This window comes from Panthera leo, chromosome B1, assembly GCF_018350215.1.
Source record: "Panthera leo isolate Ple1 chromosome B1, P.leo_Ple1_pat1.1, whole genome shotgun sequence".
NCBI classification, from domain to species: Eukaryota; Metazoa; Chordata; class Mammalia; order Carnivora; family Felidae; genus Panthera; species Panthera leo.
The window spans coordinates 102,043,581-102,069,079 of record NC_056682.1 but is presented as its reverse complement, the minus strand read 5'-3'; the positions used below and the strand labels follow the sequence as shown (position 1 = coordinate 102,069,079).

General features: G+C 38.6%; 1 protein-coding gene across 2 annotated transcripts in view; it reads right to left on the bottom strand.

Annotated features, from left to right (window-relative positions):
- The window catches only part of TRPC3 (transient receptor potential cation channel subfamily C member 3), a 72,848-nt gene that overhangs the window by 39,282 nt on the left and 8,067 nt on the right, over positions 1-25,499 (bottom strand). For both annotated transcript variants that reach the window (XM_042933926.1, XM_042933927.1), the window contains exons 2-3: positions 14,916-15,687; positions 8,009-8,197 (exon numbers count right to left, since the gene is read on the bottom strand). In XM_042933926.1, the coding sequence (XP_042789860.1) occupies positions 8,009-8,197; positions 14,916-15,687 (961 nt within the window). The remainder of the gene's footprint in view (positions 1-8,008; positions 8,198-14,915; positions 15,688-25,499) is intronic.

Here is a 25,499-nt window from a genome sequence, read left to right as displayed (position 1 = left end):
AGGGTCATTCACAAATCAACTATGAGTGCCAGCTTACATATATTTTTAAAGAGTGTTTAGCAACGCAAAAATCAAGGTATCATTATCTTCTGAAAAACAGAACAATAACAATGAACCTGTTAAGAAGTACTCATGAAATGTTTTTACAAACTCTTAGAGGCAAGGAAGGCAGCTCAGTTCCTACTATGTGAAGGGTTCATCTTTGATCAAGTTCTAGTTAATGATCTTAATGATTCTTAGCAACTCCAGGCAATTCCTCAAGTTATTCGGCTAATTACCAATAAATACCACACCTATAAGGAAATTAATGGGTTTCCACTTACTGGTGTATTGTTTCCCATTAGCTCTTCTAATTAAAAAAAAATTAATAAAATTAAAAAAATAAAACCTCATCCCCCAGCGTAGACAGTAGAGATGCAATTTCCCCTAACCCCCCACTTTTGCCCCTATGTGCATTGCCCTCCGGGAAGTCCACTGATGATCACTCTGGTGACTGCTGTGCCACAGGGCACAAGGGGCTCTTGACACCTGCTGGCAGAAGTGGTAAGATGAATTTACAAATATTAGATTTGAAGTACTTCACTGAACTTATTTCAACAATACAAACTGGTAGGATTTGGGAGATTTAAAGTACTATAAAGAGGATGCTATCTTTTCTAGCTTAATGAGTTCAATGTGAAAAAGCAGATTTTACCTTAGAAGTTTCTTTCAATTCAATTATAAAAGTCCCAGGTCCTAAAGCTCACTGGTCATTGCTAGCTGCTAAGTCTGTATTAGAACTCCTTTCCAGACTCAAGATTCTGTTACTCTTTCAAAGTTCTGATTTTTGATCAATACAGTCATTATTTGAACTCATGATAAAATATGATCAAGGTTGAAAGCCCTGGAATCTTTGTGACAAGTTTCTAGGATTCTTGTTGAGAACTTTGCCAAACTTCCACTTCTGCCCCTGTACTCTACTGAATCATTTCCTTCTGCTTTACCCCTCCTTCTGTGTTAAATCCTTATCCCCTCTGAGTTCCTAAATGTACCATTCATTCATTCACTCTTCAAAATGTTGTAAGCTCTTCCTATGAATCAGGCACTCTGTTAGGCATTTGGTAGAAGAAGGTGAAAATGGAAGCATCAGTGCACATTAAGTGATTAGGGATTCCTGTTCTACAGCACACAGTAAGCTCTCCATAAATGTGGGGAAAAAATGGAGACAGACTTCTTATGCTTGCCAAGATAAATAATCAACATTTAAAATAGTACTAATTTGAGGGGCACCTGGGTGGCTCAGTCGGTTAAGCCTCCAACTTCATCTCAAGTCATGATCTCACGGTTTGTGGGTTCAAGCCCTGCATCAGGCTCTGTGCTGACAGCTCGGAGCCTGGAGCCTGCTTCCAATTCTGTGTCTCCTTCTCTGCCCCTACCCCACTTGTGCTTTCTGTCTCTCAAAAATAAATAAACATTAAAAAACTAAAAAAACTAAAATAATACTAATTTGAAAGTTGGAGGGTTTACATTTGGACAGATGCAAATAAAAAGCAGTCCTATGACTCCAGCTAGGCTCAGCTTAGGATGGGGAACAGTGCATTCAGAGAAATCTACAGTGGAGATGATATCATCAAATTAGATTGTCGCTTAGGAAGTCAACATGCACTTTTTTATAGGCCAAGGCTTTCTGCAGGACAGAAAATCCCTATGAAGTTAAGAGACAGGTGGACGTGTACCCATGTAAAATTGATGGACAAATTTCCCTTTTGAGTGTCCGGCCTTTCTTTCTTAGGTTTTAACCTCTTAAGGATAAAAATATTAATGTTGCAATATGGCTTCCTCTCCTTGCTCCTCCTCCTCCAGTTAATCTTCAACTTTGAAGATGTGCTTTATGGCATGAATTACATTGTATAAGGGTTATACAGCCCTTAAAGACTTGGTGGAAATCAATCATTCCCATATGGTATTATATAATGATCAATATTTGACCCATTGTGACTTGTACAATATAGTACAAAACCCTAATATATGTTAAATATTAGCCAAAACTGTGGTGTCTGCAGTTTAGTTGTCACACTTTAAAATTCAGCTTAAAGGGGCGCCTGGGTGGCGCAGTCGGTTAAGCGTCCGACTTCAGCCAGGTCACGATCTCGCGGTCCGTGAGTTCGAGCCCCGCGTCAGGCTCTGGGCTGATGGCTCGGAGCCTGGAGCCTGTTTCCGATTCTGTGTCTCCCTCTCTCTCTGCCCCTCCCCCGTTCATGCTCTGTCTCTCTCTGTCCCAAAAATAAATTAAAAAAAAAAAATAAAAAAAAAAATAAATAAATAAATAAAATTCAGCTTAAAGGTATATTTCCTATATTATTAATTCTACTCTCTTCTTGAGATAGTAATACACCAGCCTATGGTATCTGTTCATTCCTTTCAATTCACAAGAAAATACAAATGGATATTTTCCTCTAATAATTTAAAATCCTAATGCAAGTACACAAGGAACATTTTTAAAAAATAATAAAATCAATACAACAGTAACAAGTGAGGGCAAAAGAGTTAATCCCTCTAGGAGATGAGTTTTTCTCTTTTCAATGACTTCAAAATAGGGCAGTGACCTTTATCTCTTAAAATTGTTTACCTTCTAAAAAAACCTCTTGTGCTGTCAGTCCAGTCATAGCCAGTTGGATAAAATTTGTATGCTATTTCCCAACTTCAGTGGACCAGCAAATTGAAATCATTACAAAAATAATGCCTTTATTTGAGGTGTTCTGATTTAAAGGGAGAATGCTTGACACATAAGAAAATCTCAATCTTTCAATGGAACAAAACTATTGTAGCATTGAGAACAAACATTTTTTTCCCGTGCCAAATGACTAACAGATTGTAAACTGAACCAGTAATCAGGGCAGGTTAATGGAAAACCATGAGATAATTTTCAACTTAAAAAAAATTTCATGTTACATTGTCTTATTATCAAATCAGCCTTTACAAGAACTATCTTCATGGAAATACTGTTGTACAAAAACATGTTAGGAACACTCTGTTTTTGTTTTTAATGACATTGTTGAAGGCACAGTTCATACAATTTAAAATGCTGCTGTGAATAAAAGCTACATCATTCAATTTCTTTTTAAAGTTTTTTGAGTTGTGAAATATAAACTGAAAACTTACAGTGTGTAAGTTTTCTGGATTTTGAACCCACTGAGTGCACAATATTCTGTTCTTTCTCAGTGCTGGGCACAAACCTGGCCAAGAGGCTATACAGTGTGGGATTCAGGACAGGCTGGCCAGCACCTGCACCGCACCCAAGGTCTCTGCAGGATATTTAGCATTCTCATTGCAATGCTCAATGTTTGGAATTAAGGAAACCACACTTTCTTCATTCATAGTGGATAATTTTATGTGTATATGTTGCTGCAAGTCTCTCTTTTTTAATGTTTTGAGAGAGAGAGAGAGTGCACACACGCATGTGCAAGTAGGGGAGGAGTAGAGAGACAGGGGGATAGGGGATCTAAAGAGGGCTCCATGCTGACAGCACGGTCCAATGTGGGGCTCAAATTCATGAACTGGAAGATCATGACCTGAGCCGAAGTCAGACACTCACTGACTGAGCCACCGAGGCACCACCATGTGTCTCTTTTCTAGGTGATGTTTCTATAGTTAAATCTAATCCCACCATGGAGAAAATAAGAGCAAAGAAGAAGTCAGGAAATTCTCTTTCTCAACAGCATGGTTTTCCAGATCGATAGTCTATCAACTTCTAGTATCCTTTATCTTTGTCAAGGACTTTCTTAGAATAGCTTAGTAAAGCTCTCATTATTTCTATTGAGGGAAGGGATTGATGTTCATCCTCAAGTTGCAGAGAAGACAGAGGTAAAGACAGAATTAAAACACAGAGCTTTTAGGGGTGCCTGGGTGGCTCAGGTCATGAACTCATGACCCGTGGGTTCGAGCCCCACATCAGGGTCTGTGCTGACAACTCAGAGCCTGGAGCCTGCTTCGGATTCTGTACATCCCTGCCTCTTTGCCTCTCCCCCGCTCATGCTCATGCTCTGTTTCTCTATCTCAAAAATAAATTAGAACATAAAAAAAAAAACTCAGAGCTTTTTGGGAAAGGTAAATAATCCATTATTCAAACGGGAAAATGACATTTTTGTCTAAAAGTTAATTTTCTTGTACTCATTTCAAAAAATTTCATCTTTTGATCTATTCCATTCTCTTTTGTAGAATAACATGGGTAGCTCTACAAACAGTAATAAAACTTACTATCTTTCCAGTTTTATTATTTACCTTAGAAACTCCTCAGAAATGATTCTGAGATGAATGATCTATAAATCCATTCCCTGATAGAGAACACATTATTATTTGTTCCCCACTAGTCGCATAAGATTGCCCATTTCACCAACAGAATTGAGAGTATGAATTTTCTATTCTTTAATAATTTGAGAGAGGGGAAATGGTATTTGTATATTAGGATGCATTTATTACTAGAGGGTTTAAAATTTTTAATTTTTTTTTTAACATTTATTTATTTTATTTTTGAGACAGAGAGAGACAAAGCATGAACGGGGGAGGGTCAGAGAGAGGGAGACACAGAATCTGAAACAGGCTCCAGGCTCTGAGCTGTCAGCACAGAGCCCGACGCGGGGCTCGAACTCACGGACCGCGAGATCATGACCTGAGCCGAAGTCGGCCGCCCAACCGACTGAGCCACCCAGGCGCCCCGAGAGTTTAAAATTTTTAAATAGGCTTGCTATCCATTTAAATTTTCTGTGAATTGCCTATTCATGCCCTTTGCTTATTTTTCTATAGGGCTCTAGAAATTTTTCTTAAAAATTTGTATGAGCTCTTTGTAGATTATCAATCCTTGACAAGTCAGAATTGAGAAATTATACCTTTCTCACTTTGCTCTTTTTTATGATCTTTCTGTGTACAGAGGTTTTAAGTTGTATGTGGTTAAATTGTTTACACTTTTGCTTTGTTATTTCTTCAACTGCTTTCATATTAGAAAGTTCTTTCTCCCATAAATATTGAATTCATGTTCAGATCTCTCCCATTCAGGTCTTCCATATTTTCATTTTCTTGACTAACTGCCATCGAGCTCTCTAAGGCCTGGGTAACCTCGTGGTGTGATTCCCAGGGAAGACTGAGCTCTGGGAACTATGAGGCCAGAAAGAAGCCAGTAATCCCAGACCCAGAGCTGGGAGGAGATCTTGAGCACATAGCAAAAGAGACTTTGAGTCTCTTATGGGAAACAGCTGTTACAAAAAACTAGTTTCCTTGGTGGAATTATGAGTTCATTTGAATATAAATTTATTATGTTATCAAGAGGGAAAAACATAACATATATTTTGAAATCCCAATGCCTTGCATGTAGCTGTAGACTACCTCAGTGTCGGTAGGGTTCACACATCATTGTAACCCAAGAAGTGGTTTTACTTAGGAACCAGAAATGAGATAAAGGAAAAAGGAAGCACCAGCAGGGATTTGCTAAATGGAGACATGTAAATGTTGAGTGAAGAATGAAGGACATCTTGGAGAGAGAAAAAGAAAGGGAGAAGTGGGGCTTTGGGGGACATTCTAGAATAAATTTTTGTATACATTAATTGAGTGAAGCTTCTAAGTCAAAAAGTTGAATCAATACTCCCTTTATATCACAAAACAAATGAACCCAGAAATACCTGCAAAGCCCTAAATATCCTTTCAGTTTCAAATGCACTTTTTGTTGTTTCCTGGCAGTAGCTGACTGATAGCAAATTTATTATTAATGACACCTCATACATAATAAGCTATACATCAATTTATTTAAAATTAACATGCCAGGAAGACATTCACTGTCTCAAGACAGTTTGGTTCAAAGAAGCCCATCTACAGATGAGCTGTCTCTGCTAATATGACACTTTCAAAGCAATGATAAAGAACCAGTGACAACTGAAATCAATTCTCTCCTCTCAGGTGCTAAAGAAAAGAGATGTGTACTTTAAGATTTGTGAATAAATGTCCAGACAGTTTTCTAAAAATGGTTTAATATTAATCTTATTCAGTATTATCTTTTTTCCTTCAATATAGCAAAACCTCAACTAGCAAGAATTCTCTAGAGAAAGACAAATACCAAATGATTTCATTCATATGTGGAGTTTAAGAGACAAAACAAACAAGCAAAGGGAAAAAAGAGAGAGAGGAAAACCAAAAAACAAACTCTTAACTATAGAGAACTGATGTTCACCAGAGGGGAGGGTGGGGGGGATGGTTAAAATAGGTGATGGGGATTAAAGAGGGCACTCCTCATAAGCATAAGTGGGTGTTGTACGTAAGTGTTGAATCCCTAAATTATACACTGGAGCTAATATAACACTGTGTGTTAACTGGAATTAAAAATAAAAACTAAAAAAAAAAAAAGAAAGAAATGCTCTAGGAGGAAGGCAGTCGAGCCAATTTACTTTTAACTGATAATTCCTTGAAAAGTTATTTTACATCAGTATTAACTAAGAATCTTCACATTTCCCTGTCTTTTTAAGTTGAGGAGAGATCTGTGGTTAATAGCTGGCTAAAACCTTGTGAACACTAGATGTGGAAGTTCTCCACTTTGTGGAGTGTGCACACACACACAGAGAAAAGGAAAGAGAGAAAGATCTCCTCATGCTCACTTACTGCTAGGGTGCCAGTACATGCCTAGGTTCCACAGGTCAGAGGCACATGTGCAGACCTGAGTTCTGGGCCTGGTTCTGAGTAAGGTTTCCGGAAGCACAGCTTAGATAAGCTTGTTCTTCCACCTCCCCCCGTGAATCTGTGAGTCTCCTCATATCCCTTACTTTCGGCCTAAATTGGCTATAGTCTGCTACAATGGACTGGAACAAACACAGTGAACATGAAATTTGTGTTTGATGACTAAAGCTAAACTTGCTTAAGAGTCATCATCCTGAGAATGAATTTTCATAATGTAGAAATGTTACTAGCTCATACATGTTGAATAATCACCATGTACTATACCTGTGCTAATTATGTGCATTAGCTCTTATAACCATCAAACAACCGAAAACGTAGTTGCTATTGTGGTCCCTACTTCACTAATAAGAAGACTGAGGCTTGGCCTGGTTGGGTGACTATCCCATGGTCACATAGGGAACACGTGGTTAACTCAGGACTTGAACCCCTGCAAACTGGCTCCAGGGCCTGCCCTCTTAAGCACCATGCACAGAGGACAGAACATTCAGTGATACATGATTAACCAGTTCATAAAATCAGATCTATTCCTGTTAACAGCTTACTTTTGGTGATTTATCAGTTCTCTTAAAATACAACATATATATGTGTGTGTGTGTCTGTATAATTATTTATCTAATATATAAAAGCTGTTAGATTCTAGATAACTGAGATTTTTATTACAGTAAAACATCATAGCTACAATTTTCATGGATTATTTAAAAGCCCCATACAAGCAGCAAATACATACACTTAAGTTTATTTGAAATACCAGAGTAAAAAAGTAATCATAAATCTTATTTCTGGTATTCACAGCTGTGTGACCTTAGACATAACATTTAAGTTTGGCAAACCTCAGTTTCCTTGTAGAAAAGAAATCTCATCATCTATTTTACCTATTATAGGGGAATTGGATAACATAGGCTTGTCACAAGGATTAGCATGACAGTGTAACAGTGCCTTACAAAAATGTATACAAATAACATTTTATTATTTTTAATTGCATTACGAGTGGTTCACAAAATTCTTTTGCATGTCTTAATCCACTGAAATTGCATCAAAACCCTGAGACGGGTAAGAGGTATGATCCTCCTTTTATAGGAGAAAATTGAAGTTTAGAGAAGGTTTATGACTTATTCAAGGTCTTGCAGCAGACAAAAAGTGGAAAGGATCACAGAAGCTAGATATTTGACTCACAACTTTACCACATTTCACTCAATCTCTTTCATGAAGAAAAAAAAATCTATTATCAGTAACATTTATTTTTATTATTTAAAAAAATTTCCTGGGATTATGGCATAGTTGATATGGTGCTGGATAAAAGTAGGCCACTTACCTTTTTGACTTCATACTTAATAGCAAGTTTGACACGACTCAGTGAAGCTTTATGCCTGTGTACCTCTAGGGGCTCTGCTGATTCCAGATCTCCATTCAGAATGGCTTCTACCTCTTCTGAGTCTCGGCAAAGATCCAGCACACCCACTACAAAGTCTTTACATTGCATGGAGAGCTTCCGGTAGTCATTCTAAGAATGAGAGGTTTAAATTCAAGGAGTTTGTTTTAATTCAATGAAAAGTATTTAGAGTTTTTGCGAATTACAAAAAAAGGTCCCTTCTTCTGGGTAGAATTGTCGGTTAGATACAGGCCGGATTTGCCCCCATACACCCTCTTAGCCAATACCTTCCGCAACCCGCCCAACCATATCAGACAGCTCTGTGAATGGTATGCACGTTGGTCCCTGGCTTGTATTAAGAGATGTTGGCTAAATGCTAATGCTGACAGAGCAAAGGATCAAAAAGACTTCGAGCTCTCTTATGCAGATAAACAATAGTTTCCTTAAAGCTGAAACAAAACAATTCCTGTTATGAAAATTGGTTTAAATGGTAAATTTTCTAAGGCGGCAATCTGATATAGAAGATGGACTATATGTGAAAATCATTTGTTCAGTTTATACCATCCCTTGCCTTGCTGGGGACACAGCTTCTCAAAGCGTAATCCTCAAACCAGCGGCGGCAAGAGCACCTGGACATGTGTGAGCAATGTCAATTCTCTGACCCCATCTCAGATGTTCCTATTTAGAAACTGAAGAAAGAGCTCAGCAATCTGTGTAAACACGCTCTCCATGTGTTTCTGATACACATTTACATCTGAGGACGACTGATTTATAGTGAATGTAAAGAGATGGACAGGAGCCAACCTGGAGAGGAGGTATTTTTCCTTGTTTGTCTGAAGGGCACATTATCATGTCCTGCAGAACTGGAAGGAGAGAAATGTCTGATTATATGTAATTGAATTCTCAAGGGTTGCAGAATACCAATACCTGAGAGAAAATTTCCAGGCCACTGGAACTAACACCTTGCTAAAAATAATCTGTGAATCTTTAATTTCATTAGCATATTTATATAGCGCCATGGACTGGTATAAGGAAGTCACTTGGCAGCATTTCCTGTTACCTTCTGAATGGAGTTCTATTTCTGGCCCCTTGGTTCCAGTCAAGGTATCAATGACCATCTCTTGGGAAAGCATCTTACTTTCAGAAACCCCAGTTCCACCTCTATGGCTTTCACTAAGTTTTAGCCCATTAAGAAAGTTAACCAGATGATAATTTAATTTGGCACACTTGAGGAAAATAGAATTCTTCAATATGTTCTGAGATACTGTAAATGTCTAATAACTAAGTAATCTTAGCATAGCAGTATTTCTGGGCTTCCCAAAATCCTACTGAAAAAAAAAAAAAGACATGAAGAATTTGAATTTTTTCCCTCAAATACACAATTGATTTCATGGGCAAAAATCACATCACCAACTAAAAGAAGAAAGACTGTTTAAAGGCTACATAGACTATAATAGTTTCCATTTCAGATATCAGAAATTCAGATAAGGAACAGTTACAGTTAATCCTTTTCCCCTAATAAGAGAATAAAATGAATAAAACTTCAATCTTTGGTTTCCATTCAAGTTGGTACCATGCAACTGATAAAATTAATAAAACATTCAGTCTCTGGTTTCTATGCAGAATGTCAGTTAAATATCCATCTGACTTTCATTCCTGAAAGACTAATGAAATATTTTATTATAGCACCCAGAAGTATTAAATCCATGTCTGTTTCCATATAAAGCTTCCCTTTTAACACATTTTTTTTTTTTTTAGATGAAATTTCCTCATGTTACTCTTCAGTTCAGACTGTTCTATAAGATTTGGAGCAACATTGGATGACCATTTCTTCACTGATCAGAAAAAAGAGAGACTATTTCAATGCTTGAAGAAACTTAATAACTGCTTCTGTAGTAATACATAAACCATAACTCATTGTTTTTAAAAATCATAATCTGGGGTGCCTGGGTGGCTCAGTCAGTTAAGTACCTGACTTTGACTCAGGTCACGATCTCAGTTCTAATTCATACTTTCTGGGTCGGAGGCCTGCGTGTGTCTCTCTGTCAGCACAGAGCCCACTTGGGATCCTCTGTCTCCCTCTCTCTGTCAAAAATAAACATTAATTTTTTTTTAAATCATAATCTATAAATTGTCTCATCTTAAAGTCGTGTGGTTTGTTCACATCCACTGAAACATCAGTGAAGAAACAAAAACTGGTAATCATACAAGTTGCAAAAACAACACTTTGTCTTCCTAACAATGTAAACATTTCCTGCTCGAAGAAGTGTATTGCCCAAGTGCGGAAAATAATCACAGCTGGAGATAATGAGAATTTCTTTTATTGTGGTCATGGGATACCACTTTATCAATATATGTGGGGCTCCCAGGGAAAGATGGAGAGCTCCAGCTAAAGACAGCTTTTCTCAGTTGCAAAGGAAACTAGCAACAGTCTGCACTGCACCACAAGGTGACTATTTTAGTTCTACCACGAGGGCCTGTCTCATGTTCCTTCACAACTCAGACCATTTGTCTGATCTGCATTTTCTAGTAATTTTCTCTTAGTTTTGCTTAATCATGTTCATTATGCCACTCTTCCAATACCATAGCTCTCCACAAAGTTACCAGATGGCCCTGCTACTTTCTTTACAGAGCGGGAACTCAAAACCCTGAGGACCTGCTCAAGCCAGGGGAAAAACAATGATGCTTGGTCCCTGTGGCAGCCTGTCCACAGATTTCAGCAACTTATTTTAATGTTTGTAGTTATCATCTCAATCCCTTTTTATCCTTAAAAGAACAATTGAGGGGCGCCTGGGTAGATCAGTCAGTTAAGTGTCTGACTTCAGCTCAGGTCATGATCTTGCAGTTCATGAGTTGGAGCCTCATGTCAGGCTCTGTGCTGACAGCTCAGAGCCTGCAGCCTGCTTCAGATTCTGGGTCTCCCTCTCTCTCTGCCCCTCCCCACCTCACATTCTGTCTCTGTCTCTGAAAAAAAAAATGGATAAACTTAAAAATTTTTTTTGAAATAAAACAAAAATTGAAATTCAACTCTAAGCAGGCTTGGTTCTATCAGATCCTTTCCCTAATAACAAAAGGAGCAGGCTAGTGTAGTGCTTAAAAGCAGAAATCTGAAGCCAGATTTACTGGGTTCAAATACTTCTTCCACCACTTACTAGCTGTAGGATCCTGTGGGATTTACTTAGCTTCTCTGATGAGAATAAGCCAACCTAATATTGCTGCTAGGAGGATTAATTGCTTAGAGCATGGTACACATGAGGTACTATAAAAATACATCCATGTTATCAGGTACAGCACATTAGATAGAATATCTAGGTCTGGGACCCAAGGCACCTAAATCTAGGCTTAGCAGATGGGTCCTTGGCTATAGCTTTTGTTTTTTCATTTGTAAAATAAGAGGTCTATACAACCAGCTGACTCCTAGAGTATCATCCTGCTTTTTGCTGTAGTGATTTTGGTTATATTTATTTACCTCTTCCTCACAGCCCTACTATGATGTAAATTAAATTGCTTTTCTAATTTAAAGAGAAGAAAACTGAGGCACAAGGAAGGCAAATGCCCTCTTTTTAAAAAAAATAAAGTGCATTATTCACTCAGAATTAAGAAATTTCACTTTGCATTCTCACAGCTTAATAAATGACTAGCTTCCTTGCCACTGACATTTGGAGGATTAGACCTAGAGTCCATTCTGTCCAATATTCTTTCTCAGAATAGCTTCAGACATCATTTACACATCCAAACTATTTCCTTAATAACCTGTCACCAAGCCGTCCTCCATTAATTTATCTAAATCTATATCCTAGAATTTTCAACCTCTTGGGGGTAATGACCTTCATATGTTTTCGGCACCATGCCTCCTGCATTCTTCAAAGAACTTTGGAAACTGCACACTGGCTAAGAACCTTCTCGGATGCACCTAAGTGATGGCGATTTGAGGGGTGAGATGCTAGATCTTACAGGCCATTGATAAGAAAATAGACACAGGTGTCTAAAAAGGAAAAAAAAATCACCTCTTTTTCACTAGGGAACATATTATTTTTTCATTTCAAGGCTAGTATTTGATCTCATATTTTGAACTCTTTCTCTATGGAAAGAATACAGTGAACATAGGGAAAATCAGGTTATCTGTTTGCCTCAGAAATGAGCTTCACTTCCACTGCCCTTTCCAAGCTGAGTCTCTGGGTCAGCACCGTGAAAGCACTATTTTCTCTGTCTGTCTAAAGCCCTGACTGATGGACAGGAGCGTGGGATGAGAGGGCACAGAGATGAAAGGAAAGCAGGTACTAAAGGAATAACAAGGACAGGCAGGAACAGGAAAGAAAAGCAACCTTTAGTCTGGAGGAAGACTTGTCGTCCTTAGAAACTGTAACTTCTGAGGAACCATCTATATTCAGGGTCAGAGAGGGTTATGCTACATGAGTACTTTCTGTATAGATCAGAAAAAGGAACTGTGAGATTGAGATGATCTTTGCAGATCCTTAGACACTTGGTAGCTTCATGGATGCCCTCTTTAACTCAGTAGTATTTTCTCCTCTTTTTGCCTCTTGTAACATTTTCCCACATTTGAAAGGTTATCAGAGGTGACTCTTTAAGTCAGGGTAAAGGAGATTCAAAGTATCATCAATACAGACCTAGCCAGCTTCAGGAAAAAATATGAACAACAAATTTTTAAACTATCACTTCACGAAGATGACTTCTCTACACAGAATTGCAAACACTAGCCTCTTTTAGAAATTATTAAAGCAAAATATTAGAAAAAATTCCCTTTTGTAGAATCTCTTTTACAGATCTTCAATATATATCAAGCAAAATGCAAAAAACAAAAACAAAAACAAAACAAAAAAACAAAAACAAAAAAACCCCACAAGGTTTTGATGAGATTTGAAATAGTGGCTAATAAATTTAGAATTTCATTTTTTATTACTTTGTCAAAATAGTGATATTTACAACTATTTAACCTTGATGCTTTTCTATTTTCTCTAAACAGAATTTGAAATTTACCATTTTCTCTGAGTTCTGTCTAAAAGAATAAGTCATTTTGACTCCAAGGAAATTCATCTTTTCAAATATCACATAATGAATCTCTTCAAAGAGTAAATATAAGGTGATATTTTTTTATTTTTCCACATTTTCCAAAATTTGTATAATAAATGTGTAGCTTTTATATCAGAAAAAATTTTAATGGAATAACAAAATTATACTTAAGGTCAGAGATCCACCAGGACAAGATGAGGGTTTATGATTAGGTAATTCGGTGTGTATGGAAAAGGAAACATACAAACAAAAAAAACATGCAAAACTTTCCTACCGTTTTTTAACATCTTTTTTTAAAAAAACATTTTTGTTTTAGAGCAGGTTTAGGTTCACAATAAAATTAGGAGGAAGGTACAGAGAGTTCCCATATGTGCTCTGCCCCAAACATGCACAGCCTCTCACATTATTCAATCTCTCACCAAAGTGGTACATGTCTTATAATTGATAGATCTTCATGGACACATTATAATCATACAAAGTCCATAGTTCATATTAGCGTTCTGTCTTGGAATTGTACATGCTATCAGTTTGGATAAATGTATAATGACATGTATCCATCACCACAGTATCATACAGATTATTTTCACTGCCCTAAAAATCCTCTGTACTCCACTTATTTATTCCTCCTCTCCACTAACCCCTAGCAACACTGATCTTGTTACTGTCTCCACAGTTTTGCCTTTACCAGAATGTCATATAGTTGGAATCATATAGTATGTAGCCTTTTCAGATTGGCTTCTTTCACTTAATGATATGCATTTAAGTTTCCTCCATGTCCTTTCATGGCTTAATAGCTCATTTCTTTGTCCTAAACCATTTTCTTGCAACCCCTTAACTTGAATTATATTGCTAGTTGCATTTGTGTAAACCTCACGTAAGTATGAAAAACTGTAATAAGATCTGAAAGACAGAATAATCACTTTCTGTGATCTGACACCACGCTACAAAGAAGATTAACTCAGCATCCAGAAAATAATTTAAGGAATTGATGTCTGCAATAATCTTCTTAGGTGGACAACGGGAGACAAGAACCTGCTGAAAAACACGCTTTCACCAGAACCATGAAATCTCCTTGTGCCCCAGATTTAATAGGTAGAACTGTCCAAAACCCATAGGAGGATGTAGTAATTGAATAAAAGATTAAAATATCCTATCATTAATTTTTTATAAAAAATAATACCACTTAACTAGAAACAATGTTCAGAAAAAAGGCTCATTCATTAAAAAAAAAAAATCTGTTAATGCAAAACACTTTGCTATCCTTGTATTTCTGGGTTGACCTGAGGTCTATGGCTCACCACTCTGAATATACATTTGTGGATTTCAGGAGAGACATTTTTGTCATATTAATAAAATTATTTTAATCATATTCCACATTAGTCTTCTGACTTTCTACCTAAAGGCATATACAGATGTTTGGGCCAATAAACAGTACATGCAAAACCAATATCACTTCAGTGTCGTGTGGCACCATACCACTAACTATAAAAGAGGAAGGATGGAGGAGGAAAAAAGTCACACCAAATTCCTCCTCTAATCAAAGGGGAGAAGTCTTGCGTTCCACTTAATGCTCACCCACACAGAGCAGCACCATAAGTATAGCTCTTAGATCCAGTATATACCCATCCCCAAAGCAAATTTATCACGGCACCATGTTTAGAGGTGGAAATCATCGGTCATTTCTGAATGACATCCCAGTCCCTTGTGATTTTAAATCCACTGGGCAAAACTGATTCCAGAGCAGACTACGGAAGCCATCTGGCAGCAGCCAGGAAGTGGATGAGCATGCAGGGTCGGGAGGGTGGAGCACAGAGCTTACCTTGAACTCCTTCTCTATGTTGGCCAGCTTGGCCAACTCATTGCTGAGCTCCAAGGCGGTGAGCACTGGGTCCTCGCTAGACAAGGACAGGTACGCTGGGCTGGCCAGCCCCTTGTAGGCATTGATCCTCGAGCGTGAGTGGCTGAAAGAGTCGTGCCTCTGCTTCTCCATGCAATCTCCGCACTTGCAAAAATAGTCGTGTGGCCGCTCGATCCTGGCACCCTTCATCAGTAGCATATGCACCACCTCGTACTTCTGGCAGTGCGCCGCCAGGATGATGGGCGTGATGTCGGGAGAGAAGCGTGTGCCGTCCTCGTCGTAAGCATAGAAGTCGTCGTCCTGCAGCTCCTGCTCACAGGGGCTCAGGGTCAGGCGCTTGCTGGCTGCGAAGCCGGGGTGGTTGAGGATAGCTTCCACTATGCGCACGTAGCCCTTGCTGATGGCAAGCAGCAGGGCGTCGCCGATTCGCGCCAGGTTTTCCTTCTTGAGCAGCAGCTCTGTCACCTCCAGGTGCTCGTTGCCCACGGCCAGCTGCAGCGCGTTCTGGCCCATGTAGTCCACGCAGTTGACGTTCAACGTCTTGGACTCCTCTAGCATCTTGCGCACCACGGGGATGTTGCCGTACTCGGCAGCGTCGAGGAAGCGCTCTTCCTCGGCTGTGAGGCTGGTACCCCGGTCATTGAACATGAAAGCGGGGCCCCGGACGGCCTGGCGCCGGCCCTTCTCCCGCATCACTGTCTTGCGCCTCAGAGATGGGCTTCCCTCCATGGACCTAATCAGCAGCAATGAAAAACAACTGTAGACTATTAGGGCATAGTGCTTCCTCCTCATACCTCGCCCTTCTCAAGTACACAGCACCTACAGCAGACCTGTGACCTGCGGGCAGCTCGGTCAGTTGCTAAGCAACGCACCTGAAATTTACACCTGTACCTAATATGGGCTGCTTGAACCCAGAGAGGAGTTGGCAGCCTATCACAACGAGGGTTCCTGTTCAGTAGAACATGGCATTCAGAAGAAATAATAATATAAACAATTTCCAGACATCTGTGCCTCCCTTGAGACCCTGGTACAGGTGGAACTCATTGCACCTTGTATAAATAACCGTATTGGTCCTAAAAGTCTTGAAAATGAAGGCCTAGCAGGTTCTTGGCACCAAAGCACTAGACTTTAAGGCTAAAGAAAGTAAATTTTTCAAGAATTAGGCCAGAAGAATCCTCTCAAGTCATTGCATATTTTTAACTAAATAAAATAATTGACAGGGAAATAAAAGCCTAGTATTTAGGCCAAGGATCTTTCAGGATCTTTGTTATCTTTTTCTCTTAAGGGTATCCTGTCCCCACCCCCCCCCGAAAAAAAAAAAACAAGATTCATTTTTTTCAATGACACAGGCAAGATTTAGCAATTATAAAATTAAAGCATCAATCTAAAACTTATTTTGTTGAAAACGGCTGTGACTTTGTAATAAGAGCCATTAATTACCAATACTATATAATTGCCTGTTTGAACTAAAAGGATATGGTATGATTCATGGTTTCAAAATCACTACTATTATTTTATGAATAAAGCAACTGGGCACTAATAGTATATCCAGAACAATGTGTACAAAATCCAAATACCAACCACATTTGTTGAGACTTAGTTGCACTATGAAAATGATCTCATTAATTGATGTGTACAGTGACTGAAGTTCACACTGTGATTTCTGTGATGCTGGGTAAATTCATTTCTTCAGACTTCCTTACCCCAGGTGTAAAATGGAAATTTACAAAGTGCTTCAGAGTTTTCTCATGAGCACATAAACAAAAATCTTTTTTAGAAGTTCCAAGTCTCTGAAAAATTATGCTAAATAAACAATATAAATTTTAACATTGTGATTACTTTTAATGTTTCAGTGGCTATTATTCTAAGTACAAATTTACATCTTTACCCAGCTCTAACATTCTTGCTGACTGAAATTCTTATGATCGACTTCCTTTAAAATATCTGTAATTTTTGTTTTCTGTATGAGTTGCACCAAAAGTACCAGTTAAAACTCTTTCCACATTATCCACTTTTAAGGCAAATAAGAATGACAAGTTAAAAGTGAATGGCTTGGGAAAAAAGGATTTCTTTCTATATTATATATTCCAGAAATACTTTCCACCATTGATAAAACAGTATTCACAGAGTCAGGGGTTGAAAACTAGCGAAGACTCTATTCTCCCTGGGAGTCTGGGGGTGGACTTTAGGGACCAGGAGAACTCAGAGGCATCTACCAGCCCCTACTCAATTCTCACTTCTGCCGGCCTCAAACCAAGAGAGAAACACAGAAGGCACCAGCAGATGTTTCCCATATGGAGACCAAAGGAATGTGCCAGGCAAACCTGGGACTACACAGGTGACATATCCAAAGAGGTCCGGAGAGGCTTGTTAACTCCAAGGGCAAGAGGGCTATGACTGGCACCCCATTCTAACTGCACAACTAGTGTCAGGTGATCAACTTTTAAAAATTAAATAAATATAGCATTTTTATATATACACCTTTATAAATTTACACATTTACGTATACATATGTATGTACATACATATATACGTATTTGTAGCAATTTCTAGAAAGCAATACGAGAGGCTTTTAACTATAGTTATACTGGGCTCTGAGCAGTGGAACTGAGGAGCCATAGGGGAAGGGAGATTTTTGCTTTTCACTTATACCCTTCTGCACTTTTTGAATAGTTTTAACCACAGTTTGAATATTTTTACTAAAAAATAAAATTCATTTTTAGATGTTTATTTTAACCCCTTAGTTGACAAAAATTTTTAAGTAAATGTACATATTGGCAACCATTGCATTATAATCTTTCTGAAGCTAAATAAATGCCATATTAGTGGGATATGGATGTATGTTGTGTAGGGTAGCATGCAGAGTGAGGTTGTGAGTGTGTGGTGTGTGTGTAGGAGACAAGGAAGTGCAAAGCTGGGTGTGGGGGTGTTGTGTGTATATATGTGTGTGTCTGTGTGTGTTGGTATCATGATGATTTTTAGGTGGACAAGAACTGGGAAATAGCATTCACTGAACTGCATGGAAGAAAACTTTGTTTCAAGATCAAACTATGACAAGGGTTTTAAACAAATCTTGTAAAAACTGTCATTGTAGTAGCTGAGTATGTTTGATTACTATTAATGGTACTGACTTCATTGGGTTAATATTTATACTATGAAGCTACAAACTGGAACTCTTCAAATGTCTAGAATCTCCATACGGTATAAATGAATTCTGTGCTTACCAATGACAATATATTGACATTTTCTATAATACAGAATATATATGCAGAGTATATATGTCTGAAGAATTCCAATCTCTACTCAGGTTATCGTTGGGGAAATAAACTCATTATTAAAGTGCTACCTCTTAATGGAAAGGTCTCTTTATTTAGCAATTGCTATCTAAAAAGAAAATCACTTATAAAAACCCCACCTTTTCTCCCCAAAGAGTTGATGTGAAAATACCAGAATATGATTCTTCAATGAATTTTTCTTTGCATTGCTTAGTACTTGAAAGTTTTTTTCTTAGAATTTCTGCCTCTTTAGGAACCAGTATCTCCATATTGTATATTTGAGCTGAAACGTGGGATTTTAGTACTATACAACACAAGTCACATGAGTCATTTTGATGTTGTCTTTAAAACATTCTAACACTGAGTTAAGTGTGAAGTCATATTTCTGAATTAGAACAAATTATACGGCTATTTCAAAATAAAAGAGCTGATCTAATGCTACTTCATGGTAAATCCACATAGCAAGTATCTTTCTTTCTTTCTTTTTTTAACTTTTCTTACAGTATTAAGACAAGCTTCATTAATCTGGAATGATAGAATGGTATGAGCCACATTGAATGCAACTCATCCACAATTCACAAACATGGCTCCAATCTCAGCTAGTTTTGACAGGGCATCTCCTCTAGCATGAGAAATAAGGAAGAAATGTGGGTGAATGGAAGAGAATGTTTCACTTTAGTAATACTAACACTAAAATCATTTTTCCAGACATTTCTTACCTTTGGATCCCCACCCAATGGCCTGACTCATTCAGCACTGCAAGGGTACATTGTGCAGGGCCTTCTTTCTTGTAAAAGCATTGGAGTGCCACTGACCTAAACCAGATGCTTTACAAGTCCCTGTGCAAGCTCAGGCTGATAGGGATGGCTGGTAATATCTGACTGCTATGGACTGAACTGTGTCCTCACATAAATCCATATGTTTAAGCTCGAACCCCAGTGTGATGTCATTTGGGGATGAGGCCTTTGGGAGGTTTGGAAGGTAATTACGATTAGATGAGATTATGAGGGCAGAGTCCTCATGATGGGATCAGTGCCCTTGTAGGAAGAAATAACAGAGAGGGTTGCCTGGATGACTCAGTTGGTTAAGGCTTTGACTTTGGTTCAGGTCATGATCTCACAGTTTGTGGGTTTGGACCCCATGTCAGGCTCTGTGCTGACAGCTCGGAGCCTGGAGTCTGCTTCGGATTCTGTGTACCTCTCTCTCTCTCTGCCTCTCTCTCTCTCTCTCTCTCATAAACATTAAAGAAGAAGCAGAAGCAGAAGCAGAAGCAGAAGCAGAAGAAGAAACAGAGAGCTCTCACATTCTTACCTTCCCTCACTCTCTCCCCACCTCAAGCCAGGAAGAGAGAACTCTCACTAGAACCTGACCATACTGACACCATGATCTTGGACTGCCAACTTCCAGAACCATGAGAAAAAAAAAAAAACAAAAAAAAAAAACACTTCTGTTGTTTAAGCCACCCAGTCTATAGTACTTTGTTGATAGCCCACGCTGAGTAAGACGGTGACAATACATCTTAAGTAAAAAAAATTTTTTTCATCCTTTATGAAAGAAATTTGGGTTCTTGTTACTTCTCCAAACACTTAAGCAAATAAAAAGTTCTTTCTAAAAAATATTTTGGTGTACCCAAAGGCAACCCTTTGCTCCATTCCATTCAGAGGCAAAAATACAAGTAATACTCCTCAGGTTTCATAACTTTGACATCAACTCATCTGACTTCAAAGAGTGTTTCTCTAAGTGAAGGCCACCCACCCCAGGATCACTTGGAGCTCCTATTAAAATGCAGATTGTTAGGCCTCATTTTAGATGAACTAAATCAGAATCTTTCAGGGGCGTGGCTCTGGAATATATATTTTAAATGAGCATTCTTTGCAATTCTTATGCACAGTAAAGGTTGGGAACCTAAAAACATAAAAACAATGACATTATCCTGGATCAACGACCCCAGACTATGAGGCCTTTTAAACATCTGTCACACTGGCCCTGCCAAAAGCAAAGCTGAAACAACACATGTGAGCAGTGGAGCCTGAGGGACAAATGGCCTTACATGCATTTAGGTTCCCTATGTTTTACTAACATGTAACATTTCATGTCCAGGAAGCAAGTCACATGAATCACAGTAAATAAGAAGCCTGTAAAATGCCTCACCAGTGACCATTTAATGTCATGCCCTTGCTTGTTTCAAGGATTTATATTTTTAAAAGGTTACTACTAGGCCTTCTTCAAAACTACATTTAACAGGTTAAAGAGGTTGTCCATTATTGTATCCATTTACTATAGTCATCCTAGAATTGTGTATTAATAGGCCTCTCTCTCCAGATGAGTTTGCTTCCTCTACTCTAGTAATATATAAACTGTATATAACCCTTGCCTTTTTTTCTTCTTTCTTTCTTTCTTTCTTTCTTTCTTTCTTTCTTTCTTTCTTTTGCCCAGGAAATCTAGTAATTTAGTTTAGATTTAAAAGTTCTCAGTGACCATCACTATTCTACCCCAGATTTTTGGTACAGTCTTTCCCTTCCTCCTAAATGATTTCTCACATGGATATAAAATGAATTATCCTATGTACCATGTGTTTTAAAGCTATTGTATGGTTATATTAATTCTTTTTTAAAAAATAAAGTATTAATACTCCCTCATATGTGCACATATTCTTGGATGGTCAGGTCATGCTTTATTTCTCATTATCTAGTGACCCATAGGGAGTAAGTACTCAATAAATATCTGTTCCACTGAGTTTCCAAATCTCCTTCCAGGCTCTGTCCTCTCCTTTGACCTCATATCCCATATGTATAATTATGTATCCCCTGGTCACTCTAAAATATCCCACCTCACCCTCTCCCTTAACCTAACATTTGCATCTCAGGCTGGTTATTCAGGTTTAGCAATTTTAAGGTCATCTGTGACTCACCATCTTGATGTTCTCAGAGTTCTGAAGCTTTTCCTTTGATATTTATTGAGTACTTACCCCCTGTGGGTCACTAGATAATGTACTGGACCCTCCCTTCCAATTCTCATTGCCAGCACCATCTTCCAGATCTTTAACCAATCATATTTGGATTATTACAACAGCTTTCCAACAGAGATGGCATGAGGGAAGGCTACTACTAAACTTTACTGGGTACTTGATATGTATATATATATATATATATATATATATATATATATATATGTTTTTTGTATGCCATCATATTTAATTCTCATAACAATGTTATGAAGCAGGTATTATTTCCCTTTCATAGATAAGAAAACTGAGATTTAGAAAAATTGCCCATGGTAATATACATAGAAAAATGCAGATCTGGGCTTCAACTTGAGGTCTGTCTGACTCCAGATTCTTTCCAGTACCACATGCTGCTCTTGATTTTCTTCCTTGTACGCCACAGCCATCCCAGCATCTTGCTCTTTTTAAACTCTGCTTTTACTCTCACACTTCTCTTAGACAAGAACAGCAAACAAAATAGAATTCTCCAGTTGACTTTCAAGGATGCTGACTAGTCAACCTTGTTTTCCTTGCTCCTCAGATTCATTCTTCACTGTCCTATAAACATATTATCGTGCTTATTTCTATATTATCAAGGGTATTTCTATACCATCAAGGGTATTTTTGGAAATATTAGCAAGGTGCTTTTCTCTTTCGTCTTTCCAAAAACAGTGTCTTCGCCCTGGTTGACCTTACTGCGGGGATAGCAGGGGAGGGGGAGGGGTGTGACTGGTTAGAGTTAGGTGCCTACGTTTAGGGAAGAAGTAAAGAGCACAAATTTTAGAGGAGTGCAAAGAGAAATATCAAGGTAATTTTCAGCTTTTTGCAGGAAAAAGAGAGGAGTTTCATGCAGAATTTAGGAAAAAGAGAAATTGTCTTGAGGAAGGATTTTCTCCGTTCCTTTATTTCTCTAATTAGTTCTGAAGGAACCTGATCAGAGAATGCTCTCATCAGGCAGACAAGATAGCTCTCCCACTTTTGACAGCAAAGCTATGATACTTCCTGTCCTGACAGAAGAAAGAAATAATAGAGGGGAAGGAAAAGTTAAGATGTGGATCCAAGAAAGTGAAGAACCACTGAGGGCAGGAGATCTGGAACAGCCCAGCCTGATTAAGTAGGGAATGGTGTGGGCTTTCTCAAGCTACCCTCAGTTCCCCTGTGGTGCAACCTGGCACTGAGAACCAGAGAGCCTGCTCCCAGACTAGGACACCACTAGTGCTGTAAGCTCTTTTAGAGCTCTGTAGCTCATGGGAGCTGAACTGAAACCATATACACCAAGGAGCATATCTGGGTTATAACAATGGCAAGTTACCAAGATCAAGTTATTTTCACTGACAAGCAGCACCCGAGCAGACAATGAACATCGCCCAGAGACGAGAAGCATTAGACAACTCTTTCTTTCCTCAAGGGAATACATAAGCTCCCTTCCCCAGTGCCCAGGTGCTACAGAGGAAGCAGGAGGGTGGCTGTTTGAGATTCTGAGTTATTTTATCCAAGTGAGAGGCTATTTATTAAAAAGAAAAATCACTTTATAATATCAAACTACGATCAATGACATTGGCTTCACAGCATCTCTACAGAATGCCCTCAACTAGGAGTGTATACATAAACCATAAAGAGACTATGCCCCCTTGTAGAGATTGGGGGGAAGAATTAGTAAGAAAATGTCCCTTAGAAATAAGCTCAGGGCACAAGGAGACACTGTTAGTTGACTTAATCCCTGTGATAATTTAGGGCAAGTCTTCCCTCTTGTTAACTCACATAACTGCTTAATTGCTTAATTAACTTAATTAATTTATTGATTGCTTAATTCACTTGTGGAATGAGAATAAGTATCTGTTTAGCAAGCAAAACAAAAACAAAAACAAAATTAAAAAAAAACTAATTTAAACCACACATTGGACAATTGGTTCATTTTTTTTTTCCTCTCCTGGTCAGCAGGTAGGAGACTCAAGGGAAAGACCTGTTACAGGTAGATTATAGGAGCTGCTCATCCAAGTTGTTCTGGTTTCTTGACCCTGCTACACCTACACTTCTAAAACAAACAAAAGGCTGTTCTTTTTGTTTCTATCCTTAGGCCTACTCACATTTCTGCCCAATTGATACAAAGTCTATAGACAAAGAGATTCAGACAGAATGGTGAGTAACTTCCTCAAGGTCACTAAAGGATAAAGAATTAGAAGAAGAGAGCTCAGAGGTCCTCTCCCAGGCTTTTTATTCTCTACCATGCTGTCTCCAGGGAATAAGAAAAAGATGAATAAAGGTTGCAAATCAAAATAACGTTATTAAAATGTATGCTTAGCTTATGTTTGGGAACATTTGGGTTCTATAAAGAACAGCTTCAAAAATTGCTCTTCGGATTGAATCACAATCTCTTTAGCACTCATCAACAAATGAACATTATTAAAGAAGTCAAATCCTTTACTGAAATAAAGAAACAGTCAACTACTCAATCCATCTAGCAAGGAAGCAAGCAGAGTAATAACACCATCAATGTGAGCCAAAGCAATGAGAATAACACCCAAGTTGTTTTGACTAAGCAGTTCACCACACTGAAGAAAGTGAATGTGCCAACCAGCCAGGATCCAGTCTGTAATTCTGTGAAGGCCAAGAAGAGCAGAAGGAGCCACAGAAGATAAGTAGTGAGAAAAGCTCAGAGAGGGAGGAAAAGTGTTAGAGAGCAACCACCATGTTACAGTGTTGGGGGTGGTGATAATTGGAAGTGATGATGAGGGCGGGAAGCAGCAGGCACTGACAAAGGACAAGAAAGCCAGAGATGAAAAGTCAAAAAGTAGACAAACCCCATAGTCCCCCTGGCAAGCAGGCAGCTGTCAGTCAATGTCCTGCCTCCTGAGACACTCAACATCTACATAGCATGGCTTATGAGAGAGTGTGCTAGCAAGGAGGAAAGGGCGTCTCACAAACAGCCTCAATAGTGTCACCAAAAACACGTTTTGAAAATCTCTTAATATACGTCTTTGTAGAGGGCAAGAAGTGGAGTGGGAGATACTCTGAACTTCAGTAGCCCCCAAGGGCACCAGTACTCAAGGCTAGAGGAAGGCAGCCCCATCTGTTCAACTGTTTGGTAGACAGGGTCCAGGGCTACGGGCAGTCCCAGGCCCCACACCGCCTACTGCTGAGCCCACATCTACTGACATCACAAACAGCTCAATAACATATTATCACAGTAGCAACCAAACCAACAAGATGAGGAGCTCCATTTAAGAAACAGGAAAGCACAGCTTTCACTTCTAAGGATTCTCATTGCAGGCAAAAATTAATAGGTAGCAATTCCAGCACTTACAAATCTGGAGAGATATCTGGGTCTCCACAGTAATTAATTTCCTGACAGTTTCTGTTGGCCTGTGCTATATTCAGAACACTCTAGGTATGAGTTTAATAAATCTATTAGACAATGCTAATTTGGGTATATGCCCTAATCGCTAAGTCATAGACAAGAAGCTGTTGTATATTTAAGGAGGGAAGCTCCAATCTCCTCTCTTTGTCACCTTCCCAGTCATCCTTCTCATGAAAGCTCTTTGCCAGACCCCTCAACAGCTAAAACCAGAAAAACAAAAAGGCCATTTAACAGTGTGTTCCTTCCTCTAGAAGTTCAGTGCAGGCAGAGGTGAAGACCCCTAATCATTGCCTGCATGATTTGATAATACTTCTAAACGCATGTGCCTTCTGGAACTTAGATGCTTCTGCTTCCAGGAACTATATTTTGTGTATAACTCTGTTAGCTGTTAAACTGACTATCACTTTGCTTTGTGATTGTCTGCTTTCATGCCTGGCTCTTCAGTGCCTGGCTCTTCAGTGACATCTGTAAGGGAGAGACTGCCTTTCTTTATCTATAAAGAGATAAATGCCTGGCTTTTAGTACATGGCTGGTGAGTATCCATCTGTCGGAGCCATGACTGCACAGATGCATGAGTGCTTAAACCCCAAGACTGAATACCCAGGGGACAAACAATCTTCTCCTCCAGGCTAAAGAAAACCTTTGGTCACATACGATAATGTGCAGAAATAGTGGTGGAGAATTAGAATAATTTTCTTATAAAAAAAGTCATGAATAATACAAAATAATAATCAGAAGTTAAAGTAAACAATTATTCTTTCAAAGCAGATTTCTGCTTTATCACATTTAATTCTTAGTGATACCACAAAAAGTATCTGATGAACTCCACATCTCTTGATTTTGATACTAAAATTATGTTTGTAAGGATAATATGGGGGCACACCAAGGATAAAACTTAGAATTGATAACCTCTAATAAAGAAGCTTATC